Here is a 20,972-nt window from a genome sequence, read left to right on the forward strand (position 1 = left end):
GGGGGGCGGCGGCGGCGGCGGCACCAGGCGGGGTGGTGGTCGCGAGCGTCGCAATTATGGGGAAGAAACACAAGAAGCACAAGGCGGAAAAGACAGAATGGAGGTCGACCTCGGCCCCGGCTGTCGGCGCCGCCGGAACCGGTGCAGCTGCTTATGACGGTGGGTGGAGGCGGGGGGGGCGGTCGGTGGCTGAGCGGAGGGAGGCTGTCAGAGGAACCTTAAAGTCTAAGGCGGCAGCAAATCTATACCTTCCAAAGGGCGACTGTCTCCCCCCCCCCCCAGCCCGGCACACCCGTGATTTGAGTGGGCAGACCCTGCCGCGATTGCGGGTGTGTCTCAGGGCAGAGGCGCCCGTGGGTGGGTCGGTGGCGGCCCTGGGCGCCCCACTCCGTCTTGTCTTTGGCAGGGCCTCTTCCCCGCCTCCGGCAGTTCCTGTAGATGAGCCTGGCCGAAAGAAAAAGCTCCCCTCCTTCGCGCCTTGGACGCGGCACGTCCTCCTCCTCCTCCTGAATGGGGTGAATGAGGCAGATCGGCAGAGAACGACCCTGGGTTGCACCTCCTGCCCTTCCAGTCTTAACTCACTTGTGGCTCCCTTTCTGCCTCCTTTTCGGAAAATGTCCCTACATGTGTAATAACGATTCGTTTTACAGGTGTTGTTGTGCTGCTGGGTTTCAGTTGCATACATAAGGAAAAAGAATGTGTAGAAGTACTCAAGCGTGCTGAAGCCTTTAGTAGGGGGACGACAAGGGGGTAGGTTGGGGTGTCAGTTATATAGCATAGCCTAGGAAAAACATCGCAGAGACCAAATAATCGAAGAGCCTCATGGTTGACCTCTTATCCACTGACTTCTAGAAGCTTTTAGTAAGCCTGTCAGAAACCATAATTCAAGTATACAATATCCACTGGCTCAATCCCATCCATATGGTTGTAGGCACCTTTAAAGAATTGTATAGAGTTAGCAACATAGGATTTGCCCTTTATGGAATTTGTGTTGGTTCTGCCTTAGAAACACTAGTCTTTCTGTATGTTTGATAACTAGAATGTTTTTCACTGAATCCTAGAGCAAATGTTATTCTGACTGGTCTTTAATTCCCAGCATCCTCTTTCTAACATTTTTGTTAAAATTGACTACTTTCCAGTTCTCAAATTGGGAGACTGACTTTTGAGATGAGTTACAGAGTTTTGCTAGAAGATGAAAGATTTATGTGATCTGAAGAGAAATCAGAGATACCAACTTGCATGACTAACATTAATGCTGAGTGTTGTCTTCTTCTTTTTAAATTAGATTACGTGGATAAACCCTTGGAAAAACCATTGAAACTGGTGTTAAAAGTTGGAGGTAGCGAAGTGACAGAACTTTCAGGATCAGGACATGATTCCAGTTATTATGATGACAGATCAGACCATGAGAGAGAGCGACATAAAGAAAAGAAGAAAAAGAAGAAGAAGAAATCTGATAAAGAGAAAGAAAAACATCTGGATGAGGAGGAAAGACGGAAGAGAAAGGTAAATGACAGTGGAGCAATGTATTACTCTGTCTTATTGAATTGCTAATTTTCTCATATATTTGAAGTCAAATCTTTAAAGGTTATTTTGTAAAAAAAAGTTTTGAAATTTCCATTCTTTTTAAAAAATCTGTACAGGTTAAACAATTTACAAATAGCTTGATGCTAAAGCAGATTGTGAGCATTTTAAGAGTCCAGAATGCACTATAGGCCTACAAGCTTTGATTGATCAATTATAAACATTTTTGCTCAGTTTCTTTAATTTCTAATGCATAAATCACGTTAAAGGTTTTAAAAAGCAAAAATATTTATAAAACTTGCATATAGCAAGGACCATCTTAAGAGGGATTTCTCTCACATAGCGAGGAACATCCTTTCAAGAACAGCACAAGGAGAAACATGCAAGCACCATCTAAAAACAAGATAAACTTTTTGTCACAACTAGTCACATGGTGATTTACTTGATTAATTAGTTAATACAAATATGAGCAACCACAATAGTTTGAATTGGGGGCTATTTGTAATTTATTTTTGAAAATGAAGTATGTTTTCTATATTGGCAGCCTTAATTAGTAATGTGCTTTCACGTGTTGCAATCAGTTTTTTGTGTGTCTGGGCAATCAGATGGTATTAATTTTGCAGCCCTTTTGTACAATGCTCCATCATGTAAAAATGCTCAAAATTTGACTGTATGAATTGTGCGTTGGAGTAAGATGATAACAATCAAGGCCCTTGCTTACAAGAAATTTGTTTATTCAAGACTTACAATAAATTATAAGAGTGTACATACACACATATGCATTCAAAAGCCCCTGCAAGCAGGGGGCCTTTAGTCTCCTGGCTAATTCATGAAGCCAGAGTGTGCTTCACTCTGCAGTAATTTATAAACTACTTACGAGGAAAACAACTGTTGAAATAAGACAGCTCTTGTTGCCTTGTAAGAAAACAGATAAAGATGGAGCCAGGCAGATCTCCTTTGAGAGTGAAAAACCTGCCTCTAATGCCACCGTAATCAAGATTAGGCCATTGTATAGTTTATTTGTTTGTTTGTTTGTTTGTTTATTAGATTTATATACCGCCCATCTAGAACATGTCTAATCACCCTTAACATTTTCTTCTTTATAATCCCATTAAATCTAATGTTGGATATATACCTCCCCTTTTTGCCAGTCCTGCTAGTCTTTTACAATAATCTATCCATCCATCTTAATATCAAATACCTTAAAATAGTGGAATTAAATTGTGTTGACAAAAAACTGTTTTTATTGTTTTAAAATGGGCTATGCATTTTGCTGGAGACATAAATACCTTTTTAAAATTTATTTACTGGGGAAAAAAATCTCTCCCTTTCCATATTTAAAGACATTTAACTAAGAGCTTATCTTGTATGGTTATATTTTTATCTGAAAGTGCTATGTTCGCAATCTTTTCTGTATTTCTGCTTTTTGGTACCAGGAAGAGAAGAAAAGAAAAAGAGAAAAGGAGCAGTGTGATACTGAAGGTGAAATGGATGACTTTGATCCTGGAAAGAAAGTAGAAGTTGAGCCACCCTCAGATCGGCCAGTCCGAGCTTGTAGAACTCAGCCTGGTGAGTAATCAAGATTAGGTATATTTGCAATATACTGACACTTGGTTAACCAGTGAGATTTTAATCAGATTTTTCCTGCCATAATACTGTGATAAATTCTGTTCACCATTTAAAAGAAAATGTTCATGGAAAGTGAAGGGAGTTCTTCATACCTTTCTGTGCTCTCAGTCCCTATCCCTTGTTTGCAGGACGTTTTATCTGTAAGATAAAATGATATTGTTCTGTTCTTAATAACAAAATTAATATTCTCTTTTTAGGACAACTGCAAAATAGCTATATTAAGGTTCTACTGTATTTACAGAAACAGGATCAATGTTAACAACAATATGTAGACATCATGCCTTTATAGTTTGTATGTACAGGTGATAGGTATTATCAAAGGTATCATTTGCCTTTTTTATGTTGAATTATAGCAGAAAATGAGAGCACACCTATCCAACAATTATTGGAACATTTTCTTCGCCAGTTACAGAGGTAAGGCTACATATTATACAAACATCTGTAGACATGTGCTATACTCGGTTTTCTTAAGTGTCTCTTAAGCGGCTTTTATGATTTCAGGCAATTATTTCAGTTTGATTTTCTTTTCTGTTACCACCTAGGTTTGGTTGAGATGGAACAGCAGCAGACCTGTTAATTCACATGTGTGTCTCTCTTATGTATAAAATTATAGTTAAAACTCTTTGATGCAAATCTTCCCTGGATGTTTTATTTTATTGTTATTGAACATTGGTTCTAAATTTGGGATGATCCATGTATTACCTTATAATTTTATCTATTTTATCTTTTTTTCCTTTTTTATTACTTTATTTTTTATTTTATTTTTTATTCCTTTTGGGAATGAAAGATATTTTGAAAGGCAGCTAGTACAAAATGAAATGGCTAGGCTGTTGAACAGAGCAAGCTATCATTCCAGTACACTTTTTCTGAAAGAGGTACCAGATTGCTCCCAGTTTTTATTGTTAATATAATAAGCCATAAAGAACTTGGGAACAGAGTATTTCAGCTTTTCCTTGTATGTCCCTGCCTTGTCACTATGGTAATCAAAGGCAATGCTTTATTATCATATATTTGTTTATTACATATTTATTTTTCCTCTCCTAAGATCACTCAGTGAATTTCATGGCTAAATGAGTTTTTTTAATCCAGATCTTCAGAGTACTAGTCAGAATTCCAACCACTACACCAAACTGGCTCTTACTAGTACTTCAGGTTGGCATTGTCTGTCCCATGATCATCAGAAGCAGAGCATTTAACATTTCAGCAACTGCCCTGTAAAATCCCCTCCTTCTTAATGGAAAGTATCCTTGTTAAAGATTTTTGGAAACTTGATAAAGACCTACTTGTTTAGACAATCTTTACTTGAAATATCGGTCTAGCTATTTTTTTAAAAAAATCTGTACTAGAACAAACTTTCATATTATTCTGAGTTATTATGCTTTATGCTGTATACCACTTTTTTCATGTTTAGCAGCGTATAAATTTTAAGAATATATAATGCTAATTATATGTGCTTCCATTTTTTAGGAAAGATCCTCATGGGTTTTTCGCCTTTCCGGTCACAGATGCCATTGCTCCTGGATATTCCATGATAATAAAGCATCCTATGGATTTTGGTACAATGAAAGAAAAAATTGCAGCAAATGAGTACAAGTCAGTAACAGAATTCAAGGTGAATTAATAGAGTTTTTAGCAACTTTTAATAGCACTAGTGTGGATTGCTAACCTTTGCATACAGTATAGTGGTTATGATACCTGTGCATTCCCACTGCATATTTGTGCATTCCATAGGCACTAGGCAGCTATTTTGTTATTCCAGTGTGAAAGCTCGAGCTGCTCAAGATGTTAGCTTTTCTTCTCCCACCCCTTCTTTTTTTAAACAGGTGTCCATCACCTGTTTAAACTGTATATCATAGTTCAGTGAGTTGTGCAGTATAAAATGTGTTCCCCATATGCTAGAGAATAGAATTACTGTTGGCTTCTGCTATAAGTACCCATGGTAAACCTGTATCTAGACCTGTGTGAATCATCCTCAGGTTTTCCCTTTCATTCATTAAATAGGATTATGTGAGCCATGGGGGGTCTTTTTGCCTACAGGACCTTCATAAAAAAGAAATGGGGATGGAAGCCTTGTGTGCTTTGAACTTTGTTTTTGGATGGTACAGGTCTCCATGCTGTGCAACTTACTAAGAGAAACAATTAGCTTATCTGATGATAACACCAAGAACTCGGAAAATAAAACCCAGGTTTTACTGCCTCCTTATGGTTGGAAAATTATGGGTTACAAAGCATTGAACTATTTTGCAGTAGGTTTTAGAGGCCAGATACTCAAGCTGATTGAAGCTGTCTCTGAAAAAAAGAATTTGTATTCAAAATGTAGTTTTGCATGATAAAACGTATTTGTATGTACCCGCCCCTGTTAATTCCTGCCTTTCCTTCTGTGTATAATGGTGTACACAGAGACTCAGGGAGTCTCCTGTTTTGTTCTCTACATGCAGCTACAAAATTTCTTAATGACTGGAAGACCACAATAGGTTGTTGATAGGATATGCACAGTTGGGTAAATTATATATTGTTCAGTCTTGCTATAGTTGGTATAAAATTTAAGTGCTTCTAATTTCAGTATTATGATCTTATTTGTTCAAATAGCTGGTGTGATGGTAAACCAGTTCAAGCTATGTTATGGCTTGTATGACCTTTTATTTATTTATTTATTTATTTAATTTATATGCCACCCACTCTACCCAAAGGTCTCTGGGCGGCTTGCAACAATTAAAATAGATCTTAGATTTGCAACATGCTGGTTTTCTCTATAGAAGGATCTACACTCCCACCCCCTGCACTCTGAGGTGGATTAGTCTGTATTCTGTGACAATCTAGCCTAAAGATACTGGGAGAGGTAAACTGCTTGTGTAGTGTGACATAAAGAGTGTACCCCCCTGGAATTTTCAAAGGATATCTGTGAAATGCTTCAGCACCTATGCTTGCCTTCTAACATTCTAAAATGGTTGCTGTGACTTGCACTATTTCATCTACAAAGAGCTTCTGAAAACCTGAGAATGTTTATGTTTCTGTCTTCCAGGCAGATTTTAAGCTGATGTGTGACAATGCAATGACATACAACAGACCAGACACTGTGTATTACAAGCTTGCCAAGAAGATCCTCCATACAGGCTTTAAGATGATGAGCAAAGTAAGGCAGCTATGAAGGAAAATACGATAAAATCAAAATTGTGCTCTAAAATAATGTAGTGGCCGTAGTAACACATTATTTCATCCATTTGTCTTTAGTTGTAATTGTGACTATTACGGCTAGTATATTCAAGTTGCTTCTATCTTGTACTAAAGAATAAACTCTAGCCATAGTTCAATTGATGATTGGTGCTTCCTGAGCAAAATGGCAAATGCTGTGGTAGCAAATTGCCACTCATTAATGAAGGAATGGTTGAATTTCTGGGCCATGTGCCCAGGAACTCTACCAGCACCTCATTACTGAGTAGCAGTTTCCCACTGCATCTTACACCATGTCAGTTAAGCATGAGTCAACAATTAAACTCTGGCTTTTGTGTCAGAAAGGGCAAAAATATGTTTAATGTAAATTAAACACAGCTACCGGATTTTTCTTACTTGTACAATGTATCCTGCTTCTCCTAGGTATGGAAAGAAAGAACTAGCTGTACAGATCAGTGAAATCTCATTCAACCACTCCACTGGCCTTGACATTCACCATTGTCCACATTCTTTCAAACTTCCAATTACAATCTTTAATGCTAGAACTATGCTGCTTAAAGCAACAGCTTGAATTCTGAGGAAGGTACATCTTTTCCCAACAACTCCATCTCTACTCCTCCAAAAGGATGCCATTCTTGTAGCACTACTTATATTGGAGGCCTCATTGGCACTTCCATTATAAAATGTTCTCCTTCTGAGGGAACAGCCTTGCTGTAAAATTTGGTTACAAGTTGGTATATATGTGGAGAAGTGTTTGGTCAGGAAACAAACTTTGCCATGTTATTTTTAGCTTAGTTTAATTCTCATAAATGTTTTTGTAAGTTTTTTTTTCCAAATGCATTCTGAAAATATTCAGTATATTTGCTTTCACTTTTATTTATGATCTCTCTAGAAAGATGGATAATGTGTCAACAATTTTTCTTAGATGTTACACATTGTTCAGTACACAGTTATTTTATGATTTTACAAAATATAGTGCAAGGATCCCCATAAATTCCCTCCTAGAACAATACAAAATAGTTCTTCCCCAAATCATCCTAATTTTTTCAGAGTGAAAAGAAAATATAATGGGAATGATTACATGTGAGTACTTCAAGGAAAAGATTTGCTAAATATCAATTTTTAAGCAGGCGACATTATAGATTCTTTTTTTAAAAAAAGCTACTGCTGTTAATATGGCCTACATGAAGATTATGGTAAGTTTCATGTACAGGTAGGTGGCCATTTGCATGTATAGATTTTCTTTTCCTAGATAGGCTGCAGATATTCTGGTGTCATGCTGTCATGACTGAATCATGTTGCATCATCATCGACGATGTAGCTTTTAGGTGCAAAGCCATGGCCATTCCCATCCCATCCCATCATCATAGCATCTTGGCTATGAGGGAAAGGTGTAAAGTCCCTGCCGCTCTGTCCTTTCTAATTCTAGGAACGGCTGTTAGCTTTGAAGCGCAGCATGTCGTTTATGCAGGACATGGATTTTTCTCAGCAGGCAGCTCTTTTGGGCGATGAAGACCCAGCTGTTGAGGAACCTGTGCCCGAAGTTGTTCCTGTGCATGTAGAGACTACCAAGAAATCCAAAAAGCCAAGTAAAGAAGTTATCAGGTAAATATTAGATGGAATGTTTTGTTCTTTTGGGCCTCTTAATTATACATTTCTGGTATTTTAACTTTAGGAACAAATCAGTCTGTTCAATGCATTCCAATGGGCTGAAAAACTCACCGTCCAGCGAAGATCCTCTATACAGCAGCCATTTTCGGTGCCTGTAAAGCGAGGAATCCGTCCTAGAAAACAGCGGGGGGCCATTTTCTTCAGCTGGCAGCCATTTTGAAACCCGACAGTCAGCTGTTTGCTAATCGCCGTAAAGCGAAAATCGGTTCCCGAAGCAGGGAACTGATCATCGCTAAGCGAAATTTCCCCATTTAAACCATTGTTTTGCGATCGCAAAAGCGATAGCAAAAACGTCAACGTAATGCGGATTCGTCGTAGAGCGGAGTAATCATCCAGCGGGGCACGACTGTAATCGTTTAAAAAGAAATGTCTGCAATTTGCAACAGTAGCCCTATGCATCCCAGAAGGTTCACAGTGAGTGTAGGTGGACACTGGACAGGTTTTCATTTGCATGAGTGATCTGAAAGCCCAGCCTAGAAAATAGCCAGTTCTCCCCTATATTGGAGAAAGATAAACCATGAAGGATAAGGGGAGTTTCAGGGAAGCTTGTCTAGTGTTGCTTGGGTTGTACCCAAGTAAGATTCTGAGGACTCTCCGAGATTTCCCAGAAAGCTGTTTCAAAAGAACTGATGTAGAAATTTAATATAACTCTTAATTTTTGTAAAATGGACAAGAGTCTTGGTCTGTTAACAAATCACATGGCTTTTGAGATGAGACTTTCCAAGCATTTGGCTGAGCTGCTATTAGAAAAGCAAGCCATACATTCCAGCCTTCATATTATTATTTTTTTCAAGATGTCAGGTTGCATAACCATCTCCAGAGTATTTAGAGAGATAGTATTCTATTTTGGGTAGTGGTTGGAATTGAGCAGTCTTCCAATGCTAATTTGAAGGATCCTTACATGTCTGAGATTTCAGCTTATTTACGGCTGAAATAAAGATTTATTTCTAACTATGCATTTTCCAAGATGATACAGTTGGAGTGCTGTCTGCATGTCTGAGGAAGAAGAGAGACAGTAGAGTGCTGTTCAGTCATTCATACCTTTGGCTGCTGGTTTAATTTATAGCATAGTTACAGGTTTTTTTTTCATTAACTTTATTACGGTCAAAGATCAAGACCAGAACAATATAAAATAAATTCATACAATTGCAATTTCATAAAACTAAGAAGAATAATCATGATAAATCAACCCCTTCTTTCAAATTCATAACATCATAATCAGCTAAGCTGACTATATATCTTTAAAAAAGGTGAAACCTCGGCCAGTGTTATGTTATAAAAGCATTATATTGTTCATCTTAGATTGCAACGCAAACCTCTGGTTGCGAATAGCTATGGCTGCAGCACTGAATTTGGCCACTTGTCTTGTAATATAATAATAATTTATTGTCATTGTAAGTATATACACAGTATACCCATACAACGAAATTCACAATAAGGGGTATTGTCAGAGAGTATGGTAGCAACTGTACATAATACTCCTCTGATCTCCCAGGAGATTTACAGATAATAGGGAGTAAATGCTCCATATGTAAATCCTGATAGCAAATACAATATAAGAGAACATGCCCGACTGTTTTGACTTTGTCACTATGATAAGGGCAGATACAATCTGTTAAGAGGCAAACTTTGAAATCCTCACTCCAGAAACTTAGAAGGTAATACATTAAATCTGGCTAGTGTAAAAGCCCTTGTGGCTTTAGATGACATTACTAAATACGAGGAGGTGATAAAAGCAGATTTCTTAAGAAAGATTTCCCCGCTGGCCAACATGGTCCTGTAATTCTATAGCCCAGACCCCTAACTTCACCATGAGAAACATTGCTATAAGTGTACTGGGAGAAAAGCTAATTTTCGATATCTCTGCAGTTATAGTCTTCTTCCAATCCAACTGAAAAGTATCTAGTAACATCAGCAGGCCCAAGCCTTCCAATGAAAAAATAAGTTTAAGCCAGTACTTTACCATAAGGACTTTGGCCCACTCTTTAATGGATAATAACCCAACCTCTAAGTGAAGAGGCACATTAGAAGTACAAGGTGGAATTCCCAGGATGGCTCTTGCAAATTTGGTCTGAACAATCTCCAGAGGTCGTAAGTTAGTGAAGGCAAACAATTGAGAGCCATAAAGCATTTGTGAAATAATCCTGGCCTTAGAAACTTGTATCGCTGATGGAACATGTTTACCCTTATCAGTATGGAAACGTTTAGTTGGTACTACTGTACGGTATTGTTCTGGGCACTCATTACTGTATGATTTACATGCATAAGCCAGGATCCAGATGAATGGAAGACTATGCCAAGATATTTGTAGCATGATACTTGCTCTATAGGATGTCCATTTAGAGACCATTTATGCTTTATTCTCCTTCTACTAACAATCACAATCTTGGTTTTGGCATAGTTAATTATTGGTTGTTCTTCATTGCAGTAGGAGAAGGTTCTCAAAAGTCTTCTAAAAAGCCTACATATGTTGTTGACAATAAACCTGCATCATCAGCATAAAGTAGTATCAAAATTGGGTGAAAAGCAAGCTTAGGTTGATGAAAGTTGGAGTTACTTAAGTTCCCAACGAAGCCATTGATATAGAAATTAAACGAATTGGGGGCTAGTAAGCATCCTTGTCTCACTCCATTAAGCACAGAGACTTGGTTGGATAAGATCCCAGCTGAGTTGCATAAAACACGCAAATGTGTATTTTCATGAAGTCACCGCATCAACAGGAGAAGCCATTTATCAATACTTGTGGTCTTGAATTTAGACCACAGGCTTTCTCTTGGTAAGAAGTCAAATGCAGATTTAAAGTCTATAAAGGCTGCATATAGGACACCGCCTTTAGGGGAGGAGTATTTACTTGCAAGGTGGTGGATCTTCCCCACCTAAATTCGGCTTGTTCAAATAAGATCATAATACTGAAATTAGAAGCACTTACTTACTTACTTTTGTTGCCAGCGGTTTAGACATTAATGGCTGTGTTTTGCATTATTTTGAGGGAACAGCAGTTACTTATTTAATGGTAGCACATTTACACTGTTATACAAACTCACTGCTTTACATTGTAGTCAAGTGTCATTTCTTCAGTATTGTCACATGAAAAGATATACAGTGGTGCCTCACACAACGATGTTAATTGGTTCCCAAAAAATCAACGTTGCGTGAAACATCGTTCTGTGAAACACCATTTCCCATAGGAATGCATTGAAAACCGGTTAATCCGTTCCAATTGGAACGGATTGCCGTCTTTGAAAAAACCCATAGGAAACATCGTTGAGTGAAACAATGTTTCCTCCATTGGAATGTATTGAAGCCGACTCAGTACATTTCAGTGGCTTTGCGAAGTCCTTTTTCGCTCCTGTAAAAGTGCCTTACAATGTTTGGAACAGGTTTTAAATGCTTGCAGTCGTTAGCCCACCTCCTGAACCCTATGTAAACTTAATTTGATGTTGTTCTGAGTTGTCTTTAATTTTTGGTGATTTTTTGAATTTTCTCTCATTGGAATGCATTGGACGGAAAGTTATACTGTAAAAGAAACTGCTTTAAGAGGTTCCATATTAAAAAGCAATAAAATGTATTTCCTGCAACACTTAGACCGACCAAAAGTAGAGCAAACTGATTATTCTGAAATAATACTAGCAATGTGAGATCTGTTTAACCAAATCTAAATCAGAAGTGTGAATAAGTGACCAGCAATACAAATCTCTCATTCATGTATCTTGCCTTGGAAAATGCATGGTTAAAGTATAGAAACATGTAATTATGTAAGTCTATTAAACACCATTAGCAAGCTATACATACACAAGGCAGTTATTGGGCAAATTACAAGACTGGCTGCTTAAGGAGAATATACTTGCAGAGGAACAAGCCGAATTTGAACAAATAGCTGGTGTAATGGTAAACCAGTTCAAAATTTGTTATGGCTGCATACCGTTGAAAATACAGTGGTGCCTCGCTTAGCAACGTTAATCCGTGCAGGAAAAAATGTCGCTAAGGGATTTCGTTGCTAAGCGATTTTAAAAAGCCCATAGAAATGCATTAAAACGTGTTTAATGTGTTCCTATGGGCTTCAAAACTGACCTTATGCGAAGATCCTCCATAGGGGCGGCCATTTTCAGTGCCTCTAAAGCGAGGACACACAGCGGATGGCCATTTTGTTTTTCCGGTGGCCATTTTGAAACTGCCGATCAGCTGTTTAGAAAGGGTCGCTTTGCCATGATCGCTTCCCCACGATCATTGCAGAGCGATTTTTACCCATAGGGACCATCGCTAAGCAATCGCTCTGGCAATGGCCAAAACCCCATTGCTAAGCGATTTCATCGCTCAATGGAGCGATTGCTAAGCGAGGCACCACTGTAATGCTGATCTTTGCATGGAACAATGAGATTCACTAATGCATCATATATTTTGCAAGGATATAAAGTGTTATATACATTCATAATACTGTTCCTAATAGGAAGAAAAGGAAATACTGGATCCCCCTGGTGAATAACCAGTTTAGCAAACAGTGTTACATGCCTGTTCTTTTGACATTATATGGGAGAAAAACATTTAGTTTCGTATTTGTTTATTTAATTAAATAATTTTTGGGTCAGCCTGAAAAATGACCATGTCTAGTCAGCTGTATTGAGTGATTGTTGTCACAATTTATACTTCGTTGTAGTTGTATATTTGAACCAGAGGGGAATGCATGCAGTCTGACGGACAGCACAGCTGAAGAACATGTCCTGGCTTTGGTGGAACATGCTGCTGATGAAGCACGAGATCGCATCAATCGATGTCTCCCAAACAGCAAGGTCTTGCCATTTGATTCTATTGTTTGACTAATATACAAGGACAATATTTTGGTTCTGATTAAATAGGCATTTTCCATGGAATCTGATGCTATATGCAGTGTGAATAGTTCCTGTTTTGTGCCTTTATGGATCTTAAATTTCCAGAACAGAGTATTCACATAAAGACAAGACATTATTCAGGCTCTAGGCTGAATGTATCTTGAAACTATCACTTAAAAACTAGTCCTTAGTCTGCACGTGGTGAACATGTTTTTGTATTGCTGATTACAGCTTCTATAGATCACGGGAGTGGGGAAGTAGATGACTAATTCCTAAGGATTGGGTTAAATCATTTTTAACACATTAAACATTCTTAATTTATATATTTGAAAAATCATGCTCTGAAATTCCTTATATATTTCTTGGAAGACCAGGAGGAAAATGATACAAATTTGTGTTTTATTCTGAGCCCAGGAGATTAGTTTATCCATTTTGAGAGGAAACACATACGAATAAAATAAAGCTAAGTATTGTTTGTTTGTTGTATTTTTCAATGATCCAGTTAACGTAGACCTGTTATACCTCATGTATGAGGATAATTTTAACCCAGAAATATTTTCTTTGGTAGAATTCACACAGAACCAGACCTACAATGCAGGCATTTTTTTTACCATTATAGCCAGAACAATTACAATCTATGTCTCCAGAGTTCTGTCACTTCCTACATAGAATATTCATTTTTGTTCTTTTTTACTTATAAAAAAATCAGGAAAAGCCAGGACAAAAGATGATGGAACCAGTCTGTTGATTTTTGCTGCAAAAAACTGCCATGCCATTTTTAGATAAGCTATTACGTAGTTACAGAAGAAGTTATATACTCTGGTTATTAATGAATTTTTGAAATATGACATTGTCATTGGGATAAAGAAATTAAATCCAGGGTCTAATTCTGACCTTAACAGCATTGCTGATTCTCCTGCTAATCTACAATACACTAGAATCGTTATTATGATCAAAAAGTGCCCCCAGATAATCCTGATTTACAAGGGTTGGATGTGGTCACGTGACATACAAATAATAGATATTCATATGTGTTTAAGTACAGATAGGTTATCTGAAGAAGAATGGTGATGGGTCTTTGCTGTTCAGTGTTCTCAATCCATCAGATCCAGATGCAGAAGGTAATAGTTTTATAAGCTTCAATAAGCTTTGTTATAGCCATGCTTTTATTGATGCTTTGTTTTAGATTAGCTTTATTGGTAGAGAAATGTCAATTTAAAACTATGTTTTTATCCAAATTTGTATAACCCAAACAATACATTCCTTTGAAGATCACAGTCAGTAATGATACATGTTGCACTGTATGAATTGGCAACAAAACAATCAAATTTTTACTGTGAGAAATTCTTGGCAGCATGCATTAAACTAACGTTAACATCTTTGAAGGCTTACTAGGAATATCTTCAAAATTAAGCTGCATTTGTCAGTAGAGGTTTAGTCTAAAAAGAATTTTGTTATTGGTTAGATGACTGTGACATTGCTCTGAACTTGTGCTGTTATAAATACCTCCTCTGTTTATCCAACCAAACCTTCAACTATTTGGTTAAAATGTGGATGACTAAGTCTGATGCAAACAACAGGGATTAAAGGAAACCTGGACAAAACCAGGAGTGGGACTGCCTATACCATCAAATCCAGTCTGGACTCCTGTTCATTTTGCTGCTGCCTTTGACACAGTTGGGTAGGCAAAAGGTCAGAATCATAAATCAGTGTAGAAGAATGGCACGATCTTCTACCATACTAGTGCTGTGTTAAGAGGCGGTTTTTTCAAAGTAGAAATGCACAGCTCTCTTAACACATCAGAGTACTGTAGATCTCAGTTGCCTGTTTATACATACTCTTTATGTATGAATGTGGAACAGATAAAAAGAAATGATGGGGATTCACATTTTGTAATTCAGAATATTTCAAATGTGCAGTCTGAATTTTTGTTGTGGATGACTATTAAATATATTTTTTAATTTAACACAGAGGAAGAAACTCATCCAGTGGATCTGAGTTCTCTGTCCAGCAAATTACTGCCTGGTTTCACAGCAATGGGCTTCAAAGATGAAAGAAGACACAAAGGTAGCAATGGATAAAGCATTTTTGAAGCAAATATCACATTTGTGTTCTAGATCAAATATTAATTATTATATTATATTATATTATATTATTTATTTATTTAATTTATATGCCGCCCACACTACCCAAAGGTCTCTGGGCGGCTTACAATAATTAAAAAACAATACAATTTAGAACAATTAAAATACAATTAAAATATATATATAAATTGCCATCGGACTCACAGCTAATATTATTTCAATTAAAAGCCTTCTGGAACAGGAAGGTTTTGACCTGGTGCCAAAATGTCATCACATCGGCGCCAGACGAATCTCAGTTGGGACGGCATTCCATAGTCTGAGGGCAGCTGCCAAAAAGGCCCTTTGTCTACAAGCCGTCCCTCTTACCTCCTTAAGGGATGGCTCTTTCAAAAGGGCCCCCTGGCTAGATCTTAACTGCCGGGTAGGTTCATATGGAAGGAGGCGGTCCTTCAGGTATCCAGGGCCCAAGCCGTTTAGGGCTTTATATGCCAAAACAAGCACTTTGAATTGGGCCCAGGCAGCAACTGGTAGCCAATGTAACTTATACAGAATTGGCTTGATATGTTCCCTGGTGGCTGCACCACTCACCAGCCGCGCAGCTCGATTCTGGACCAGTTGCAGTCGCCGGACCGTCTTCAAAGGCAGCCCCACGTAAAGCGCATTGCAGTAATCTATGCGGGATGTTACCAGTGCATGTGTGACTCTCATGAGAATCCGCTTGTCCAGGTAGGGCCGTAGCTGGTATAATTATAGTGATGCTTCGCAAGACGAAATTAATTAATTCCGTGAGTCGTGTCATATTGCAAAAATTTTGTCTTGCGAATCGTGGTACTAACGGTTGTGCAATTTAAAACAAACCAAAAAAGGGGGGGGGGAATTGTATTGCGAAGCACGGCCATAGAAAAATTTGTCTCGCGAGTCACAAAAAATCGCAAAACGCTTTTGTCTTGCGAGTTTTTCATTGCATGAGGCATTCATCTTGTGAGGCATCACTGTATATTATATTATATTATATTATTATATTATATTATATTATATTATATTTATATTATATTATATGTCCTACAACAATTTTTGTAAAGAACAAAAATAATGTGTCTTAAAATGGCTTTGACTGTTTTTTGAACTTGTCATGTAATAATTAATACTATATGAATCATGACTAATAACACAAGAGATAACTGTATGACGAAACCATAGAAAATCACACAGCTTTTAGATGGTTGCAGCCGAGATATAACTTAGTGAAGGTATAACCTTTTGCTTCTACATGTAGCCCTTTCACACTTCCCTTCATGGCATTAGTTTTGAAACCAAGAAGACACTGTTTAGCTATACTTGACCATTTTCTTCAAATGTGTTTAGAACAAATCTTAAACATTGATTCGCATTTAAATGGTGGTTTCTGAAACAGGAACTCATAGTATTCCATTTATCCAAAACAGCACACCGTGATTCAATAGATACTTTCTGGTTTGTTCACACAGCAAAGGATGAAATGAAGGTCTTGAACTTGTAGACTAAAAGCTTGTTTGCATCTAAAGTATGTGTATTAAGTTGGCTTATGGTCATGCTAATTGTTAATAGTTCTATGATACTTGACCTGTAATACTTCCTTTTGTATGTATGAATCATCAAGTGGTACACATTACGAGGTGGAGAGCCTTTGGGAAGGAATCCCCAATCCAGTTTCCTAATGGGCCAGATGGTGTCATGGAATGGCACACTCTAGAACAGAGATGCCTCCCTTTATATTTTAGCATTATAGCTAGATCACTGACTGGCATTATTTGCACTAAAGTTTTGCCTGGATGCCTTGAAAAAAAATGACTTGAGTTCTGATGTTGAGCCAACACTTTGAAGCACTGCCAAGATGCAAGCTAGCCTTTGCCGTTCCTTCACCTTCTTCATGTGGGGAAGATGAAGAAACTAGGAATGGCAAGTCCCAGGTTCAGGATTCATACAGTTCCTAGAGTAACAGATGATTGCATCTAGCGTCACTCTTCTGTCTCATTCTCACATATGGCTGCAGCTTGGTTGCTCTCCCAGCTCTCTAGCTTCAAGAAGAAGGCATCCCAAAGGTCTCCATGTTTCAGGCTGGGGACTTCAGGAAGCCAGATCAGGCTTGTAGGCTGGAAGATTCCCACCTGATGCACAGATATATGAATGAAGCCTAGAAAACCTGCCTTTCTTTTTTTTTTTCATTCAAAACAGATTCCAAACACTGTCTTTTTCATTTTCAGTTACCTTTCTTTCAAGTGCTAATACAACACTTTCAATGCAAAACCACTCTATCTTTCATGATTTGAAAGCAGATGAAATGGAACTACTATATTCAGCATATGGAGATGAAACTGGGATTCAGTGTGCCTTAAGGTAAATGCAACATTCAACTGTGTGCTATTTCACTACACCAGCCTAAATCTTTGAAAACTAGGAAATACAGAGCAGAGCAATTCACACAGGAAGTAACATAATTGACACAGAAAGGACTGCCCTTCAAACTATATCTTGGAAGTTATGTCACATTTTTAAAAAAAAACTTAGAAAGACAGCTGTGGAATAAAATGCAGAATGTTTTGTTTTTTATAGTATATATTTTAAGCTTCAGATGTGCATGCAGTTGATGGAATTGGTAATTTAATATTTCAGTTTCTTCCAGCTTGCAGGAATTTGTGAAAGATGCAGGGAGTTACAGTAAAAAAATTGTAGATGATCTGCTGGATCAGATCACTGGAGGAGATCATTCCAAAATTATTTATCAGCTGAAGCAGGTAAGTCTACATTTTGCAAACATAAATTAAAATCAGTTTGCATGGCTTAAATCGTTTGTCAGTACGTATATTCTCAAAATTATGTTTCAGAAACACCAGCAAAAGAAAACAAAACATTCAGTGTGTAGTTACATGGATTCTTCCTGTGCTGTATTGTGCCAACTTAAAAAAAGAATAAAGTTATAAAGGTTAAAATTCCTTACAGTAAACATAGTTAAAACCCTAAACTCTGTCCTACATTTCTACAGTATAAATAATGTCTATTTCACTTAATTTAATAGAAATATTATTTGTATTATATGTGTGTAATGTGTGGAGCATATAATCATAAAGAATTCAAAAGAACACCAGAAAAAGTTAATTCTTACTTTTGTAATTTTCAGAGGAGAAACATTCCAGTTAAGCCTCCGGAGGAAGTAAAAGTAAGTGTAAAAAAAAAAGGACACCTTTCTTATTGTACAAAATATTGTGACATCCTTGTATGTAGTTTAGAGAATATGGTTGAGCAGTGACACAAAATTACTCATAATAAATCAAGATTTTAGATATTTATGTACCGTGGTACCTCGACTTAAGAAGTTAATTGGCTCTGGAACTCCGGTCGTAACTCGAAATGGTCGTAAATTGAAGCACGGTTTCCTATAGGAATGCATTGAAATGCAATTAATCCGTCACAGCATAGAAACATAATCCCACCACCCAGCCCAAAACCAAGGTGCAAAAGCCACCCAGAACAGTTTTTAAAAAGCAGAACGCAGCACCTTACTTTACCAGGCAGTCCGAAGCCTCCTCCGATCACACTCTCTCTAACTGCTGGGGTGAAAGAGCTACAAAGAAGCAGCCTCTTTGCTGCCAATGGTTAGCAATTTGAATTCCTCGCCTTTTCCCCCTGCCTTTCTCTTGTTGTAACTCGAAGCTCCGGTCACAAGTAGAAGCAAAATTTTGTGGCCAGAGCTGGTCGTAACTCAAAATGGTCTTATGTCGGGATGTTCTTAAAATGAGGCATCACTATATTCCCTAAGTTATATAATTATTTACAGTAATATTCCAAATCTGCAATAAAGTAAAAGACTTGAAAGGAAGAGCATTCAGATAGTTGAGGGAAGCTACAGTATATCACAGAAGTGAGTACACCCCCTCACATTTCATAAATATTTTAGTATATCTTTTCATGTGACAACACTGAAGAAATGACACTTGGCTACAATGTAAAGCAGTGAGCATATAGATTGTGTAACTGTGTGAATGTGCTGTCCCCTCAAAATAATGCAACACACAGCCATTAATGTCTAAACCGCTGGCAACAAAAATGAGTACACCCCTAGGTGACAAGGTCCAAATTGGGCACAAAGTGTCAGTATTTGGTGTGGCCACCATTATTTTCCAGCACTGCCTAAACCCTCTTGGGCATAAAGTTCACCAGAGCTTCACAGGTTGCCAATGGATTTCTCTTCCACTCCTCCATGATGACATCAGAGAGCTGGTGGATGTTAGAGACCTTGCACAGCTTCACCTTCCATTTCAGGATGCCCCACAGATTGATTGATTGATTTAATTTATATGCCGCCCACACTACCCAAAGGTCTCTAGAGTTTAGATCTGGAGACATGCTTGGCCAGTCCATCACCCTCAGCTTCTTTAGCAAGGCAGTGGTCATTTGAAGCTGTGTTTTGGGTCATTATCATCTTGGAATACTGCCCTGCAGCCCAGTCTCCGAAGGGAGGGGATCATGCTGTGCTTCAGTATGTCACAGTACATGTTGGCATTCATGAGGTGAATGTAGAACTTCCAGTGACCAGTTTGAGAGAGTGAGAGAGATAACACCTGCTCCTCCTTCATACCTGAGACTTGTGACACTAATGGGTCTCATGACACCAGGGAGGGAAAACGGCTACTTGGGCCCAATTTGGACCTTGTCACTTAGGGGGTATTCACTTTTGTTGCCAGCGGTTTATATATTAATGGCTGTGTGTTGCATTATTTTGAAGGGACAGCACATTTACACTGTTATACAAGCTGTATACTCACTGCTTTACATTGTAGCCAAGTGTCATTTCTTCAGTGTTGTCACATGATAAGATATATTAAAGTATTTATGAAATGTGAGGGGATGTACTCACTTCTGTGATATATTTATTTATTTATTTATTGGACTTATATACCGCCCCATAGCGCTACAAGCACTCTCCGGGCGGTTTACAATTTAATTATACAGGCTACGCATTGCCCCCCCAGCAAGCTGGGTACTCATTTTACCGACCTCGGAAGGATGGAAGGCTGAGTCAACCTTGAGCCGGCTACCTGGGATTTGAACCCCAGGTCGTGAGCACAGTTTTAGCTGCCGTACAGCGTTTTAATTGGCCAAGATCTGGCATAGTATAGTTCAATGCTGGGCATAATGTCCTTTCTTAGTTACATAATGTGGCATAATGTGTAGCCATAGCAACAAACAAATCTAAGGGCATAATGTGCAGTCATAGCAACAAAAGATCTAAGTGCAGCCATTACAAGGACTAGTCTCTATTCAGGCTAGGCAGAGTTTTATCCAACTAAAGGAAAAACCCACAGATACAAGCTTTGCACAGGTATGTACCAAGACTGCTTATAAAAAGACTCAATTCTTTTATAGAACATAGGAAGTTGAAGGACTTGAGTTTCATACTGGGGATTTTTATGCTCACATAGGAAAAGGATCCTGTACAGATTATCCTCAAAGTACTGAATAAAGAAGTGCATATAGGAAAAGAACGTATTGGTTGAAGAACCTACAAACCTGGTTTATATGCAGCACAGAATTGTTATTTACAGCAGCCATATCCAAAATCAGAATAGCTAGGACAACATCCAGCTTCTCTTAGGAGGAAAATCAAAGGTTTTTCAGGTGTTTGTAAAATATTTAGACTTTTGTTAAAGTTGTGTGGCTTAATTTAATATTGATACCAAGAGATTCCAGTAACATGGCTGTTTAGACAGGCATTATTGGATATTACATCAACAAAGCATAGTGGTTCTTTCAGTGCTTAAGTTATCTGTTCTGCCACCTTGTTTTTATTAATCTTTTTTATGCTGTCCTTTTGTTTGCTTAAGTTGATTTATACGTTTAATTTAATTTTTTGTATTTTTATTATGTTTTGTGGATTTATTTAATGTGTTATATATGGTTTTATTATGTGGTGAACCACTTGGAGTAGCCTTGGTAACCAGATGGACAGTAGAAGAAAATGAATGAATGAATCAGTCAGTCAATCAATCAATCCCATATTGAATCCTTCCATTTGTAGAAAATTCCAGGA

General features: G+C 37.9%; 1 protein-coding gene across 6 annotated transcripts in view; it reads left to right on the plus strand.

The window, feature by feature from the left end:
• Positions 1-23: 23 nt before the first annotated feature.
• BRD9 (bromodomain containing 9) overlaps positions 24-20,972 on the plus strand; it is a 29,216-nt gene continuing 8,267 nt past the window's right edge. The window contains exons 1-13 of one of the 6 annotated variants that reach the window (XM_020814965.3): positions 24-159; positions 1,286-1,506; positions 2,961-3,093; positions 3,507-3,567; positions 4,621-4,765; positions 6,176-6,286; positions 7,754-7,929; positions 12,650-12,782; positions 13,867-13,942; positions 14,793-14,888; positions 17,149-17,281; positions 17,568-17,679; positions 18,063-18,101. In XM_020814965.3, coding sequence (XP_020670624.2) covers positions 57-159; positions 1,286-1,506; positions 2,961-3,093; positions 3,507-3,567; positions 4,621-4,765; positions 6,176-6,286; positions 7,754-7,929; positions 12,650-12,782; positions 13,867-13,942; positions 14,793-14,888; positions 17,149-17,281; positions 17,568-17,679; positions 18,063-18,101 — 1,539 coding nt within the window. In that variant the 5' untranslated portion in view covers positions 24-56. The remainder of the gene's footprint in view (positions 160-1,285; positions 1,507-2,960; positions 3,094-3,506; positions 3,568-4,620; positions 4,766-6,175; positions 6,287-7,753; positions 7,930-12,649; positions 12,783-13,866; positions 13,943-14,792; positions 14,889-17,148; positions 17,282-17,567; positions 17,680-18,062; positions 18,102-20,972) is intronic. The other 5 variants (XM_020814968.3, XM_020814969.3, XM_020814966.3 and 2 more) reach the window with 5 other exon arrangements.

Source organism: Pogona vitticeps, chromosome 6 (assembly GCF_051106095.1).
Source record: "Pogona vitticeps strain Pit_001003342236 chromosome 6, PviZW2.1, whole genome shotgun sequence".
NCBI classification, from domain to species: Eukaryota; Metazoa; Chordata; class Lepidosauria; order Squamata; family Agamidae; genus Pogona; species Pogona vitticeps.